The 17,064-nt window shown below is 35.0% G+C and overlaps 1 protein-coding gene across 1 annotated transcript in view; it reads left to right on the forward strand.

Annotated features, from left to right (window-relative positions):
* Positions 1–16,753, forward strand: part of BUB1B (BUB1 mitotic checkpoint serine/threonine kinase B) — a 43,724-nt gene extending 26,971 nt beyond the window's left edge. The window contains exons 13-23 of the mRNA XM_010965137.2: positions 35–95; positions 223–328; positions 3,272–3,546; positions 4,493–4,626; positions 4,913–5,053; positions 5,383–5,483; positions 7,533–7,682; positions 10,807–10,949; positions 13,515–13,686; positions 14,472–14,578; positions 16,200–16,753. Of these exons, the coding sequence (XP_010963439.1) occupies positions 35–95; positions 223–328; positions 3,272–3,546; positions 4,493–4,626; positions 4,913–5,053; positions 5,383–5,483; positions 7,533–7,682; positions 10,807–10,949; positions 13,515–13,686; positions 14,472–14,578; positions 16,200–16,407 (1,598 nt within the window). The 3' untranslated portion in view covers positions 16,408–16,753. The remainder of the gene's footprint in view (positions 1–34; positions 96–222; positions 329–3,271; positions 3,547–4,492; positions 4,627–4,912; positions 5,054–5,382; positions 5,484–7,532; positions 7,683–10,806; positions 10,950–13,514; positions 13,687–14,471; positions 14,579–16,199) is intronic.
* Positions 16,754–17,064: the final 311 nt, after the last annotated feature.

Below are 17,064 nucleotides of genomic sequence, written 5' to 3' on the forward strand. Positions count from 1 at the left end.
CTTAAGAATGTAAATCTAGGCTCTCTTTCTGTAGGTTCCAGCGTACCTTTCTCCATTTTTGACGAGTTTCTTCTTTCAGAAAAGAAGACTATCAGGTTTGAGGTTTTTCTGTTTTGTTTTGACACTTAAAAGTTTTCTCTTATTATAAATGAGTATGAAATGAAGGGTTACTGTTATCTATGTTAAGAGAAAAATTGCTAAATAGAATATATCTTTTTCTAGTCCTTCTGCAGATCCCCCACGGGCTTTAGCCCAACGAAGACCCCTTGCAGTTCTCAAAACTTCAGAAAGCATCACCTCAAATGAGGATGTATCTCCAGATGTTTGTGTAAGGAGCAGTATCCCTGAGTTAATATAAATGAACTATTGGATTGTTTCATTTAATTCTCACAAAGGTTTAGAGTTAAATGAAAATCACTGGCTTGAATTAAGCACCGTTCATTATCAAAGAATGCAAATCAGAACCACAGTGAGATACTACACACATTCACTAGGATGGTCTTAATCAAAAAGACAGAAAATAACAAGTGTTGGTGAGGATGTGGAGCAACTAGAACCCTCATACATTGCTGGTGAGAATGTAAAATGATGCAGCCTCTTTGGAAAACAGTTTAGCAGTTTCTCAAAATGCCGAACATAGAGTTACCATGTGATCCAACAATTCCCTCCAAGGTATATATCCAAGAAAATTTAAAACATATCTTCAGCAAAAAAACTAAACATGAATGTTTATAGCAACATTATTCAGAATAGCCAAAAAGTGGAAATAACCTTGACGCACGCATAAACAAAATGTTGTATATCTATATAATGGAGCAATATTCAGTCATAAGAAGGAATGATGTACTGATGCATTTTATAACGTTGATGAACTTTGAAAACACTTAGCTAAAATAAAGCCAAACACAAAAGAACATATGTTGTATGATTTCATTTATGTGAAATGTCCAAAATAGGCAAATCCCTAAAGACAAAGTAGATTAGGGGTTTCCAGGAGATTATGGAGAGAGTGGATTGGAGATTGACTACTAATGGGTATGGTATTTCTTTTGGGGGTGATGAAAATGTTCTGGAGTTAGATAGTGGATGGTTACACAATCTTGTGAATATACTAAAAACCACTGAAATGCACACTTTGAAAGGGTGAATTTTTAGGTTATGTGAATTATATCTCAAATTAACAATTTGGCAAAGGATTTTGTTCTTTTTATATAAAATATTTTTTTGTGGCAATGAAAGTTACGTGGACCAACCAATTTTTTTTAGTTATGTTCTATTTTAACTACTGTGGACTAGTGACATGATAATACTTAGGGTAAAAAGACTGCCTAAACGTTCAAGTCAAAGTAAATAAACGTTATCAGTGACATTTCACTGACATTTTAAGGAAGACAGTCATCCCTCTTTTCAAACCAGCATCTGGAAACTTGTGCTGAGATTGAAGAGAATTGAGTGTGTTTAATCTGAAGACTTACAAGGGGAGATGTGATCAGTAGCTGTAGTGATTTAAAACAGTGTATTCTCCACATCCTAGGGAATGAGTCATTGGGGGAACTTTTTTAAACATGTTTTTCATTTTGTTTACTTTTTTATTGAAGTACATTTATATCCAGTAAACTGCACACATATTAATTGTACAGCTAAGTGCATATTTGCATATGCAAATATCCATGCATTCTTCACCCAGATCAAGATACAGAAATTTTCCAGCAACCCAGAAGAACCTAGGGAGCCATTTATGACCAAAAGTGCTCAGGCCCCATTCCAGCTATAGTGAATTGGAATTTCCAGGGATAAAACCCAAGCATTTAGTTTTATCTTAAATACTTTCCCAGGTAATTCTGATATAGGTAATCCACTGACTGCTATGAAAAGATAATGATGTGAAAGAGTAATTAATTATATATTGTGTTCTGGAGAATACCATCAGAGAATATGAGGAATAGATATGCTGGATTTGGAGGCAGTGGTTCTAGGTTCAGCTGTTCAAAGATGGACTAAATTATTAAAGGAGTAAATCTTGATCTAGTTTTTTTGTCTTAAACCTTTTACTTGAATTTTGATAATAGGTACCTACCAGAATTTTTTCGCCTTAAAAAAATCATTTAAAATGTCTAAACTAATAGGACCACAAGTAGTAATTGCATAAAATGTGTTCTTATACTACAGACATCTATTTTACTTTAATCTTATGGTTTTTTTAATTTCATTTATTTCTTCTAGATGTATCTCTCACCTCTGCTTATTAATGTTGAGTCAAAAATTCAGAGTATATGTTACGTTGGTAATGATCTAGAAAATTAATATCTAATATCTACAAGGGTTAAATGAAATAGGCACTTTTGTGCACTTCAGGTAAATGTACAAAGTACAGTCTCTCTGAGGGCAGCTAGGCAGTATGTATAAAGAACCTTACTGTTCCATTACCTTTTTAACTTGATAATTCTACTTTTAGGAATTATTTCTAAGAAAATTAACATATTACTAAAGATTTAAATCTACAAGTTTTATGATAGTAAAAAACAGGAAATAACCTGAAACAGTTGGTCAACTTCTGATAGACCCACAGTGTTACCATCATGTTTTTAAAGAATTTTTAATAGCACAAAAAATATATTAAAAAATACAATGAGAAGGAATGACATAGACTAGCATATATGCTGTAATTTCACTTATTTTAAAACCCCTTTTTAAATGCTGTGCATGTATCCTACCAGATGTATATGGTCACAGCAGTTGTCTCTGGGGAGTAGTAATTGGAGTGGAGCTGTTGGGGGATCAAGTGCAGGAGGGAGACTTTTTTCACTATATATCTTTTTAAGCTAGTTGACTTTTTAAAAAAAAAAAAAAACTTTAAGAAATAAAATAAAAATTAAATATGTGTCATAGAAGAAGACTTAAAAGGTATGAAGATAGCAGATTACCAGAACATTTTTCTAGGCCAAATGCAGAAGGAAAATACTGTTAGTCCTCTAGTTCCTTGGTGAAACTAGTTGGGAAAAAAACGTTGTCTAGTATTTTTCCTTTGTGTGGAGAATCCTCACAGTGTATTTTTTTGATAAAATATAGTTTGCTGTTTTCACAATACAAAACCTTTTTCCTCAAATGTGGAATATGTGCTTTTTAAAATTGTCTTTCCCTAGAGATTCCGATATGATACTTTTCTACCCTGTGTTCAAAGTCACTTATCTAATATGTGTCTCTTTCAGGAAAAAAGATAGGCATACTCATTGAAATATTTCAGCTAAATTTTACATGGTTTTTATTTCAGGATGAATTTACAGGAATTGAGCCCTTGAGTGAGGATGCTATTATCACAGGTTTCAGGAATGTAACCATTTGTCCTAACCCAGAAGACACTTGTGACTTTGCTAGAGCAGCTCGTTTTGCATCCACTCCTTTTCATGAGGTCATATCCTTGAAGGACCTCCCTTCTGATCCTGAGAGACTGCTGCAGGAAGAAGATCTAGATGTGAAGACCTCAGAGGACCAGCAAACTGCTAGTGGCATTATCTACAATCCAACTCTCAGCATCAAGAAGCTGAGGTGAGTGGTAATTACAAGTTGTACAAACCAGACTGTTTGAGGGCCCTCTCACTCTGTGTGTGCTTGTCAGTGATAGCAGTCAATTATCAAGCTCTTACTACCTGCCAGGTACTGTGCTAAGTGCTTTATATGACAGTAGAGCTCCCCTAGATAAAGTATCAATGGGATTTAGTAATTAATTGATTTTAATCAATTTAAAGGGTTAGAAGAAATAAATTTTGGTGGTTATGATATCTTTGAGGAAACTCAGCAAAGTGTGCCTGATTGGTAGAGAAGAGGCATTTATTTTTCCTTTAATATTGAGTTTCAAATAATGGTAGAATAGTTTGATGCTAATTTCAAATAAGCAATTAGAGATATATTTTTTAAAAATATCTTTTGGTAGAGAGGTGGAAATGAATAAAGAAGAGCTATGAGGAAATGACATAGAGAGCCAGGGACTAAGCCTTGTGATCTATCCATATTTAAAAATCAGCTAATTTAAATAAACTAATTCCAGTTTAAGGAATATCCTTCAATTTGCCAATTTGTGCTTTTAAAACTGTATTTTCAAATCTTTTCCCTAATAAACTTTTTCCACATTTTGTAGCATGTATTCACCTTGAGTAACTCCTGTTTTCTCTTGACCTTTGCTTATTGAAGAGTAAAAAGTCCAGAGAAGGGATAAAGAGGAAGAAAGTTAATGTCTTCATCAGTTTTTCTCAGTAAGTTAAGAATAAATGTAGAATAGGCATTTGCTATAGATTATGTTAATAAAGCATAAATTTAATGCTTGGCATTACTTGTCAACCAGGGTAGATAAAGTCACCTGGATTCTGATAATGAATCTATTTTTGTCTCAGGAAAATAATAGACCTTAAAAGTGAGACTGTTGAATGTCAAAATTCTAACAAAGATAAATTGATATACATTATCCCTATAAGGATTGACTCATTTGTGCTTTTAGCCCAATTATTGAAGATAGCCGTGAAGCCACACACTCCTCTGGGTTCTCTGGATCTTCTGCCTCAGTTACAAGCACCTCCTCCATCAAATGTCTTCAAATTCCTGAGAAACTGGAGCTCACTAACGAGACTGCAGGTAGGTTCATATATACCACTTATAAGCAAGCTTCTACATCCATGTGCAATGAACACTGATTTATCAGGGCAAATTGAGCTGTATATATTTATAATATAGAAAACTTGCCATAAATTGTGAAATCTCTAGAATAAATGAGTACTAACTAAATTCAGTACCGTAAAGACCTAAGATGAGTGTTAGGTTAGCAGTGTTGATCATGCAGTCTTGGGGCTTTTTTTTCCCCTTCTCTGTTATAATACCCATTTTAAGTTTTTTGGATAATTTTTTTTAACTTTTTCCCCAGACAACCCTGCTCAGTCACCCTGGTGCTCACAGTATCGCAGACAACTGCTAAAATCTATACCAGAGCTGAGTGCCTCTGCAGAGTTTTTTGTGGAAGATAGACCAATGCCTAATTTGGAAATAGAGAAGGAAATTGAATTAGGTAAGTATCATTGAATGCATGTCCTTTTGTGTAGACAGTATACAAATAAGTGATTATTTGTACTTGAACTTGATGCTTAAGCACAATCAATATTTCTAGAATGAAAGAAAGAGCATTATAGAAGTTAAGACATTGATAATTTCATGTCACAGTAATAATAGGAATTCTTTCTTCCCCTCTTTCAATTTTTAACAAATGATTTAGAAAATTATTCTAGATGCTACTAACTGGCAAATATAAAATGCCTTTAGCCCTTAAACCAGGGAGTAAAAGCTAGGGGGCTATACATATGCACAGTGATTTTAAATGTAATCAAACCTTCTCAACAGATAATGAGGATTATTGCATTAGACAAGAATACCTCATATGTGAAGATTACAAATTATTCTGGGTGACGCCAAGAAACTCTGCAGAGTTAACCATAATAAAGGTGGGACTGATTCTTTGTCATTTCAATTACTTTGTAAATAATATGGGTTGCAACAGTAACTGTGGCCTCATGGTCCCATCAGATCCTTCTAATAGTCTATGAGCTTCCTTATAGGAAAGTCAGTAATGCATCAAGAAGTCACTCATCATTGTATGTCAAGATCAGATATAAAAAATAAGAGGGTATTGTGTAATTCTCTTAACGTATCCAAACATGTTAGGTGTTCTATCAATTTTATCTTTTTGAGGACATCTCTCCTGAAATTTTCAGGCATGCTCCAATCTGGACAATTACATTCTAGGCTTCACACGCACGCACACACACAACTATACTACTTTGAAATTTCTATTCACCATCATCCCAGGGATTCATATTACTTCTTTTTTATGTTGGATGCCCAGTTACATTGGATCCCATTTTTTCTTCTTTCTTGGTTTAAGTCCTCATATTTTAGTAGCTTCCTGAGAAAGGATGCATAGGATGTAAATTTTTTGAAACCTTGCATGTCAGAAAATTTCTTATTCCACAACTTTACTTGATTGGTAGTTTGGCTGGATATTAGAATTCTAGGTTCAGAACTTTTTTCCTTAGAATTTTGAAGAACTCCATTAGCTTTTGGCTTCTAACCTTGCATTTAAAATCTTTTGCCATTCCCTATGGGATTTTTTCCCCCTCTCTTTCTGGGTCCTTGTAGGATCTTATGTTTGTCCCCAGTATTATGAAATTTCACAATTACATGCTTTGGTAAAAGCCTGTTGTTAACCGTATGTTAGGCACTCAATGACCATTTCGATCTGGAGACTCCTTCAGTTCTGAGAAATTATCTTCAAAGAAAAAAGTATTTCTTCCCCCTCAGTCTTCTCTGTTCTCTCCTTCTAGAATTCCTTTTATTAGGATTTGGGGTCTCCTGGACAGATCCTTTAAAAATCTTGTCTTTTTTTCTCCTATTTTCTCTTTGTCTTTTTACTTTCCTTTCTGGAATGTTTTGTCAACTTTATTTTCAATCTTTTTACTACGTTTTTAAATTTCTTTTATCATGTATTTAATTTGTAAGAGCTCTTTTATTCTAAAAATTTTCTTCTTTATAGCATTCTGCTCTTCATTTCAATGATTAAATATTTCTTATCTCTGGTTATATTAGTGATGCTTTAATTTTTTTTTCCCCCAGCATCATCTATTTCCTTTCTCTGTTTTGATCTCTGTCTTTCATATTAAAGGCTTTCTTTAAGTCTTGGCTGTCTCTTCATATTTAGAGAGATGGACTGGATTCAAAAAGCCAGTTGAAATCTCTGTGTATATGGTGGGACCTTGACAACTACAGGCCTCACTGTACAATGATCTCACTTGGCCATTTTGTTGGAAAATCCCCAATCTTTAGGTATTTTCTCTTGAGCTTATCAGATTCCTCAGAGAAAACTCTTGGTTTCCTGCCTGGAGCATATAATCCTGGCTGCTAGCCTCCTGAAAGCTGAGTGGGGAAATTATTCTGGAGAGTAGAGGGGCGGGAAGGTACATCTTAACATTTGATATGTAGTAAATTTTTCCTCTTTTCCATATGATATTCCCACTGTCAACAGTGCCTAGGGTCTTCTAGTCCAGGGCCCTTCTGTTTTTTTATTCTCTAGGAATAAACTCCTGGTTTTCTAGAATGAGAGAGAGATAATTGCCAGGCTGTGCTACAGGAGCAGGAAGCAGAATCTGGGGTCTAACTTCCTCTTTAGTATAGTTCAACCACTCCTATTTAGCTCTATAGGTAATTAGTGCCACCAGTTTCATATTATTGGGGGATGGTCTTGTAAAAATTCAGTTGCTCTCAGCTTTCTCTACTGCTAAAATCAGCTTTCTTGGGTCTGCTAAGTGGGTTGTTACCTCTCACTGTCCTCTTTCTGGCTTCCAAAATTTGTTGCTGCTGTGTTCTTTACTGTAGATTATGCCTTTTAAAATATCCCTTTACTATTATTTCTGTTTGGATATAAGAAGAGCTGAAGGGAATGTTTTCAATCTGCCAGATTCTAATTGCTCTTATTTTTAAAATATATTTTCTTATAGGTATCGTCTCAACCTGTCCCATGGGACTTTTATATCAACCTCAAGTTAAAGGAACGTTTAAATGAGGAGTGTGATAATTTGTGCAGCTGTTATGAATACCAAGATGGCTGTATCGTTTGGCACCAGTATATAAACTGCTTCACCCTTCAGGTTTGCAATAATATGAAAATCTATCCCTTAAAGTCCCCAAGTAGAGAGATTTGTGCTCCACTTAGCAAAGGAATTTAGTACAGAATTCCTGTTAATCTTCTAGAAATAGACCAATTAATTATAAGTTAAAAGCACTGATTATTTTCTTTTCCCAAGTTATTTTGACCAAGAACCTCTTCTATTTATTATGTCAATTTCAAACACAGGCAAAAGTAGACAGAATTGTGCAATGACCTGGTCATCTCATTATGATCATCACCAGTTCATGGCCACTCTTGTTTTAAATTCCTGGTCTGATAATTCCAACATCCCTGCCATGTCTGGCTTTGATGCTTGTTTTGTCTCTTCAGATTGCATTTTTTGCCTCTTAGTATGCCTTGTGATTTTTTCCTGATAGCCATACATGACACAGTGTATAAAAGGAATTGCTGTAAATATGCCTTTAGTAATGTGATAAGGTGTGAAGGGGGGCAAAGTGTTGTATAGTGCTACAATGTATCATTTTTTATCCTGAGCCTATGACTTTGGACTGTGAACTTCACAAGTTTCTCAGTTTACCACCCGCTCTTAGGTGGGACAGGATGGTTAGTGTGGGCTGGAATTGGCTATTTCCCTTCCTCTGGTCAGGTTAGACTCTGATAATACCCTAGCAGGTTAGACTCTGGTTAACTAGTTTCCCCTGAAGGCAGACCTTGTTGAGAACAGAGTGCTCTGGCTTGTTTCAGATGGTTCCTTTTCCCCTCCCCATGCCAGAAGCAAGAGGGGAGTTTTTCTACAATATATGTTGTGAGAACCTAGTCTGGCTCCTAGAGGTAAAATTCACAGAAGTGTGAGGGGCCCCCTATGCTTACAGATTCTAGAAGAGTCGTTGATTTCTCAGTTCAGCTTTTTACTTGTTAGGACAGAGTGGCAACTTCTAAACTCCTTACATGAGGATGGAAACCAGTGGTCTATTTTTGCCACTTTTGTTTTATCTATTACTAACCCCTTGGATTATTTTTAAAAACCTAAACACAATATATCATTTTATTCTTTGGAATGTCCTTAAGAAGATTTTGCTGCCCCTTTTTTTTTCTTAAAACACCTTTATTGTGGTATATTTCCTGTACAGTAAACTACACATATTTCAGATGTACAATTTGATGAATTTTGATAGATATATGCACCAATGAAACCACCACCACAATCATGATAGCTAACATTTCCATTATTCCCCAAGAGGTCCAGTTTTTTAATTCCCAATTTATCCCTTCCAACTCTTTTTACCTCCTGGTAACCATAAGTTTGTTCTCTATGTCTGTGAGTCTATTTCTGTTTTGAAGATAAGTTCATTTGTATCCCTTTTTTTAGATTCCACATACAAGTGATATCATATGGCATTTTTCTTTCTCTTTCTGGCTTACTTCACTTAGAATGACTATCTCCAGGTCCATCCATGTTGCTGCAAATGAATGACATTATTTTATTCTTTTTTATGTTTGAGTATATATATATACCACAACTTATTTTTTTGGTGGGGGGTGGGTAGGTAATTAGGTTTATTTATTTATTTTTTGAGGAAGTACTGGGGATTGAACCCAGGACCTTGTGTATGCTAAGCATGCACTCTACCACTTGAGCTATACCCTCCCCTCTATACCACAACTTCTTTATCCATTCATCTGTCAATGGACATTAAGGTTGCTTCCATGTCTTGGCTATTGTAAATAGTGCTGCTGTGAACATTGGGATGCATGTTTATTTTCAAATTAGAGTTTCCACTGGATATATGCCCAGGAGTGGGATGCTGGATTATAGGGTAAATCTATTTTCAGGTTTTTAAGGAACCTCCATCCTGTCCTCCACAGGGGCTGCATCAGTTTACATCCCCACCAACAGTGTAGAAGTGTTCCTTTTTCTCCACACCCTTTCTAGCATTTATCATTTTTAGACTTTTTGATGATGACCATTCTGACTGGTCTGAGGTAATATTTCATTGTAGTTTTGATTTGTATTTCTCTAACAATTAGTGATGCTGAGCATCTTTTCATGTGCTTGTTGGCCATCTGTATGTCTTCGGAGAGATGTCTGTTTAGGTCTTCTGCCCATTTTTTGATTGGATTGCTTTTTTTTTTTTTTTCTTTTTTTTATATATGAAGTGTATGAGCTGTTTGTATGTTTTGGAAATTAGTCTGTTGTCAGTCGCATCATTTACAAATATTTTCTCCCATTCTGTAGGTTGTCTTTTTGTTTTGTTGATGATATCCTTAACTGTACAAAAGCTTTTAAGTTTAATTAGAACCCATTTGTTTATTTTTGCTTTTATTTCCATTATTCCAGGAGTTGGTTCAAAAAATATATTGCTGTGATTTATGCCCAAGAGTGTTCTGTCTGTATTTTCCTCTAGGAGTTTTATAGTGTCTGTTCTTATATTTATGTCTTTAATCTGTTTTGAGTTTATTTTTGTATATGGTGCTAGAGAATGTTCTAATTTCAGTCTTTTATCTGTCCAGTTTTCCCAGCACCACTTGTTGAAGAGACTGTCTTCTTCATATTCTTGCCTCCTTTGTCGTAGATTAATTGACCTTAAATGTGTTGGCTTATTTCTGGACTTTCTATCCTGCTCCATTGATCTTTGTGTCTATTTTTGTGCCAGTAACCATACGGTTTTGATTACTATTTTCGGGGGTTTTTTTTGTTCTGGGTTTTTTTTTTTGGTTTTCTTTTTAGTGTTTCTGAGGTTTTTTACTTCTCATCTCTTTTTTTAAATTGAAGCATAGTTGATAAACCATGTCATTTTAGTTTCAGGTGTACAATATATAGTGATGGTTTTGATGCATATTTTGATTGTAATATGAATTCTCCAAAATGGTTGGAATCAAGGGTATTTTAAAACTACCATTTATAGAGCACCTATTGTGGGCCAGGCTCACTCTTGATGCTCTTCATCTATTATTTCAATAAATCCTTACAATCTTAAAGGAGAGCAGCATTGCTAAAAATGGGACAAAAATCCTACCTACAAAGGAGCTCACATTCTAATGGAGAACAACACTGAAGAGTGCAGAGCAGCAGTAGGCAAGGTATTGAGTGTAAGTACAGTCACCCCAACTTAAGAAAAAGTGTTCTGTCTTTCTATTTCCAGGATCTTCTTCAACACAGTGAATTTATTACCCATGAAATGACAGTGTTGATCGTTTATAACCTTTTGACAATAGTAGAGAAACTACACAAAGCAGAAATAGTCCATGGTGACTTGAGTCCAAGGAGCCTGATTCTTAGAAACAGGTTGGTCCTTTTCATTCTTTTATAATTCTATCGGCTTTGTCTTAAAACTTGGATAGTTGCTATTTTCTTTTGCTTTTTGTTAAATGCCATATTAATGAACACAGTATGTTGAGAATATTTGCTACCTAAATGTCAGTAGTCACTGGGAATAGTTTAAGAGAATTCAAAGGAAAAAAAACACATTGATGAAATAATTCAGAAAAAAAGAATTAACCACCCTATTGTGATGATTCCTATCAAGAAGAGATATAAAATTTGAATATCTGGGGAAATGTGAAGTAGATTATCTAGTCTTTCTTTGTGTGGGGCCAGTGCAGAACTAGTGAGGATAACTAGCTATCCTTAGCAAAACCAAGGCACTGCTCAGTTTCAAAGCCCAAAGCTTAAGTCATATCAAATTGAGATCATTGCCAAGAGAAGCAGGTAAAACCAGAATGCAAATGCAAACCATGCCAAGAAAGGGGGCTTAGTGTTCAAATTAAATCCAATTTAGCCATCACATTCAAGGGGTGAGCAGGAAATAAGAAATGAAGACTACTAAGAAAATATAGAAAATACTGAGGCATAAACAAGGCAAAAAAGGTTGACAGTTTTGTTTTATGAAAAGTATTAGAGGACCAGTACACCCTTCTAGTGATCATTGGTCTCATGGTATTTGAGTAAAGCAGTCTGGTTTAAAAATTCTTTGTCGGCCCCAACCGTTCGTCTTGAGTGAGCAGTTAACTGTCTCTCTGAGGTCACTGGTGTACACTAAAAGCTGGAATCATTTTTAACATTTCTCCTGATTACTTATTCTGTAAGAGGAAACTGAATTAGACTCTAAATCATAGTTGGCATAGAAATTAAAAGAATCCTCAATGTATTCCTGCAGTTAAAACCAAAAGAACTAGAGCATCTTACCTTCTTTCCTGAGATGGCAGAGTCCTAAAGACCTCCCCAGGCATTTCTCATCCAGGGTACCTTAGGTACTTTAGATGAGGTAATTCTTTGTGTAGGTCTGGTCCAAGCATTTCAGGTTGTTTTATATCTCTATGCCTCCATAACTACCCCCTGCCCAGTTAAATACAAGTTATAGTCTCCTAGCCATTGTGATCACCAAAAATCTCCCCATATGTTTCCAAATGTGAGAACCCCTGGTGTAGTTTTTGTTTTCCTTCTGTTTCACAACACTGAAATTTCAGAGGATAGTGCTTGAGTTCTCAGGACTTTGTATGGGAATTGTAAGCAAAGAGATTTTCTGAGCCTTTTTAGCATTGGGCATTTGTGTGCTATGTATTCACATACCCTTCTCGCAGTCACTGGAGGACTCCAGGAAAACACATAGTGTTATAAAGACATTGTCTTTTACTTTGTCACAACTTTTCAAATTTGATAAGGAATTTTATAGAGAGTCACGAGGAATTGAAAGAGCCTTTTGAAGTCATTTAATGTGTGTGTTTGTGTGTAAGCGTGTATGTATAAAATGAGATCCAAAAAGGTGGAATGTTTTGCCCATGGTAACAGTGAATGGCCAGTTAGAGAGTTAAGAGAACTTTCTGCTTCTTTTTATTAAATCTAAGAAACATTTTTCCTGCCTCTCCCAAGTTTTAAAAATATTTGGGAATTACAGTTTTATAATGGCTAAAAAAAGTTGCATCCTATAGTAAGGAAAACTGGGAGCAATTATGAATTTTAAAGGAAAATAGATGATACTGTGCTGTAAAGTATATGTAATGGGATTAATCAAAGCCTGCATTTAGGAATATAGGACCTGCCACCAAATCAATCAGGGATTTGAAAGAACTGAGAAAAAGTAGGGAAACAAAAGGAACACAGAAAAATAATCCATTCTTTTTTCACATAAATAGTTCCTATGTCTCTTTGGAAAGGAGCTTTATTGCAGACTAGGTAAACCCAAGGAAAATTAATCAATAGTGAATAAGTGCTATAAAGTTGTTTTTTGGTTTTTGTGGGGTTTTTTTAAGGAAATAAAGGTTGGAATTACACGTGATGTTAGTTTAATATAAACTGGAGAGTTTACAATATTTTGTAAAGGTGTCACTTTACAAAAAAAAAAAAGCCTTATGTTGTTTTCAGTTACATTCTGGGAAGGAGGAATCTGAATGATGCTTGGAAAGCCTAATCTACAATACTAAACAAGAAATGCTATGACTCCTATAAAAGCTTAATTTCCTTCATCATAACTCTTGTCAGTGTATAAATCATGGCTATTGTATGTGTTAGTATGTACATTGTAAGGCAGAGGCCTACACTCTACTTCCAGTACTTACTTTATATAATATGGAAACTTATCAGTGTTCTGTGGTGGCCATACATTATGGTTTAGAGATTTAGTTTGTGTCACTAAACTAATCAGATTTTCCCCAGTTGGATGGACCCTGCCGCTGCTCTTACAGGTGCATTTTCAGAACTAACCACTGGAGGGAGCTGTTGGCATAGCTAAGACACACTTGCAGTACCTCCTTTTTTTTCTTTTTCTTTTTTTTTTTTTTTTTTTAAAGACCAGCTATGCAGCTTCTTTCATGGCCTGTTTTTATTATCTCTTTCTCTTAAATATGGGCTTAGAATCCACGATCCCTATGATTGTAATAAGAACAATGAAGCTTTGAAGATTGTGGACTTTTCCTACAGTGTGGACCTTAGGGCACAGCTGGACGTTTTTAACCTCAGCGGCTTTCGGACTGTACAGATCCTGGAAGGACAAAAGATCCTGGCTAACTGTTCTTCTCCCTACCAGGTAAGTGTAAAACAAGCCTGAGCAAATATGGAGAGGGTTTCTTAATTTCTTTCTTACCTAGATAAGCCATGAAAGCTAAGTGTTTACTGATATTGTCTCTCCTGGAACAGATGACCTAGTTTTCAAATATCACCAAGTCAAGCGAAATGTACCATTTTTCTGTCACAACACTGAAGAATATACACATACACGTGCAGACACATGACTCACTCAGTAACCTAAGTGTCAGCACTATTTTCTCTACTACTTACCTGTGTGGTCTCTTGTAAATCATTTTCTGCAATTTTCTCTGTAAAATAAAGGTAATAATCTGCTCTGTGTACATAAAAATTCTTGTGAGGATTAAATGAAATGATGTATATAAAAAGAACATTAGGACAAATGGAAAATGTTTTATATGGTGGCATTATATGCAAAAATCCCTTCTGACTCAGCTCTGGGTATATGGCATTTGCTGATTGAATATGTAGCATAAGCCTGAACTGGTCATGTGGACCACATTTAGAGCTCAGCTGAAGCCCATGCAAATTCAGTAGGTGTGCAGATTTGTATTTGACAGTCCAGATATTTTTGTCATCTTTTGTTCTTAAGGATAATTCCTAGAGTTGGCTCTACTAATCACTTCTTTGGGGAGTTTCTTCCTTTACTATAAGGGTAAGGAACAGTCAATAGTATGTCATAAAATAAACTTAGCTAAGCACTATAGTACCCGTCAACTTCTTAAATAAATTGCCATGATAGTAGCAGAGAATTATTTTAGCTGATGGTGCTTTTTATGATTTCAGGTAGATCTGTTTGGTATAGCAGATTTAGCACATTTACTATTGTTCAAGGAACACCTACAGGTCCTCTGGGATGAGTCCCTCTGGAGACTTAGCCAAAATATTTCTGAGTAAGTATTGGTGATTTCAGGGTCTTTTCCTGTCCAAATAATTTTCTCTTTATTTTGGGTGCTGTCTCTGCTTCAACAGTCTTCGTTTCTTAGTCCATATGCTGTGATTTCATTAATTTTAACCAGTTTTCATTGGAGTATCAGTGGAGCACCTAGTGCAGGACAAAGGAATTGCTAATTAAAAATAGGAATCAGGCTATTAAGACTTCAGGACATCATTCTGGACCTAGCTGTATCATAGACATATAGACTGTGACTATAGTATGGAAGCCTCTCAATTTAGAAGTGTTAATAGAAACATTTTGTGAGAATAATTTTCTAATCAATTGGTACTAGTCTTATACCCCTTTTTAATAGCTATTATCAAAAGCTAATAAGCATCTCTTGAAGAGAGTTAAATTTCTAAATTACATACTTATTTAAGGCTATTATTTGTTTAATGAACGGGTGAAACCAAAGCAGAAAACTGAATCTCTTTGGTGAAGAAGTAAATGCTTTCTTAATATGAGCTGCTTGGTCTCAGAACTTTAGTACTCCCTCAAGCCTGTTCATAAAACTTGTTAAACAAGTTTATACTGTATAACCCACGGAACTATATTCAATATCTTGTGGTAACCTATAATGAAAAAGGATATGAACAGGAATATATGTATGTATATGTATAACTGAAACATGCTGTACACCAGAAATTATACAACATTGTAAACTGACTGTATACTTCAATAATAAAAAAATTCATATCCACATAAGGAAGAACATTAAAGAATAAGTTAAATAAAAACATTTATTTTTCTTAATCTTAGAGACTAAAAAATAACTTATTAAATGTTCCATGTTTCACTTTAGCTTATCATTGCTCTTAACTTCCCAGAATAAGTTTACCAGTCTCTTACTGATACATTCTTTGGTTAAAAGAAAAACTAGTGTTGAAAATTTAATATCCCTTCACCTCCATTATCCCCTCCCAACAATTGAATTGTATTTTTTTCTTTATTTAATTCAGAATTTGGCCAGTCTTACTCATCTCTAACATGTACTTTCAAAACAGGTTTAAAATATAATGCAAGACATACGGATAGATTCAGGTCTCTCCAGTTGTTTATGGTCCTAGGTGGGTCTTATACAAACAGGAGCAGGTGGGATTTCCTAATAGCCTTGCCTTATACAATAATAGAAGCCTCTCTGATTAAAAAAAAAAAAAGCACAAATATCATACGTAGACTTAAGCAGTAGTAACTTTGGTCAAGCTTAGGATTCTGAGAAGATTGTAAAGATAATAAACCGCTGGGCAGGAGGAGAGGAAGCTCTACTCTTTCTAATGACCTAGACTTTAGGAAAGTTAAAGGAGAGGAGACAAGATTCATTTTTCTTCTATTTGTAGAAGAGAAGTTCTGCATCTTAGTGTACAGAGGAAATATATAGATTCAGATGACTTTCTTTCCCTTTATGTGCACTGTATTATGGCTTTTCCCATTTCAGAGAACTATTTGCATGATCTCTAAGAGAGTTGTAGGTATTACATTAAACCATGTTGGTGCCTAAGTGTACCACTGAGTTAAACACAGAAAGAATTCTAACTCGTATACCTAATCTTGATGGAAATGGTTTTATATATTTTTAGGCTAAAAGATGGTGAATTGTGGAATAAATTCTTTGTGCGGATTCTGAATGCCAGTGATGAGTCCACAGTGTCTGTTCTGGGGGAACTTGCAGCAGAAATGAATGGGTTGTTTGATACCACATTCCAAAGTCACCTGAACAAAGCTTTATGGAAGGTAGGGAAGTTAATCAGTCCTGGGGCTTCCCTCTTGCAGCAAGATAGGCAGTGAAATCTCTCACAGATTCCTGCCTAAAACCAATGGTTGTCTTGTGGAACACTGGACCTGTATATGCTATAATTCAATTTAGGTACACTACTAATACTTTTCTGTTTTTTAGTAGATACATATTTCTAGGTAACTGGCATTCTCTACTCAACAATGTACCTACTCTTGGCCTTGTCTGACTTTAAGGAAGAATTGTTTTATTCTAAATAGACTCCATATTAATGGGTACCTTGTTGTTATTTAACGCATTTGTTGCTACCTTTCCCTGTATTTTTCCCTTTTATAATTTGTGACATGTACCCTTATGATCACTATGTATTGTGTAAATAATAAAATAGTGTTTGTTAAATTTGTGCTTCTAACATTTCATCTACTTTTTGCCAACTAAGATAATGAATGGCTTGATTTTGCAGACAGGAGCTGCTTTACCATGGAAATTTTTATATCCTAGACTTGGAACTGTTATAATAGGATTGTAACAAGACAGAATAGCCAACCATTCCTTTAGGTGTTCCTGACCTTCCTGTAAATGAGCTAGATTGAAAAGTAGATAAAATGATTTATAAAAGGCCAAATTTTCTTTAATTTTAAGTGGCAAAATTATGTGTTTTCAATATATTTTAATGTTTTCATTTTTTATCCACCAAGCCCTTTGGTTTA

Source organism: Camelus bactrianus, chromosome 6 (genome assembly GCF_048773025.1).
Source record: "Camelus bactrianus isolate YW-2024 breed Bactrian camel chromosome 6, ASM4877302v1, whole genome shotgun sequence".
Taxonomy (NCBI): domain Eukaryota; kingdom Metazoa; phylum Chordata; class Mammalia; order Artiodactyla; family Camelidae; genus Camelus; species Camelus bactrianus.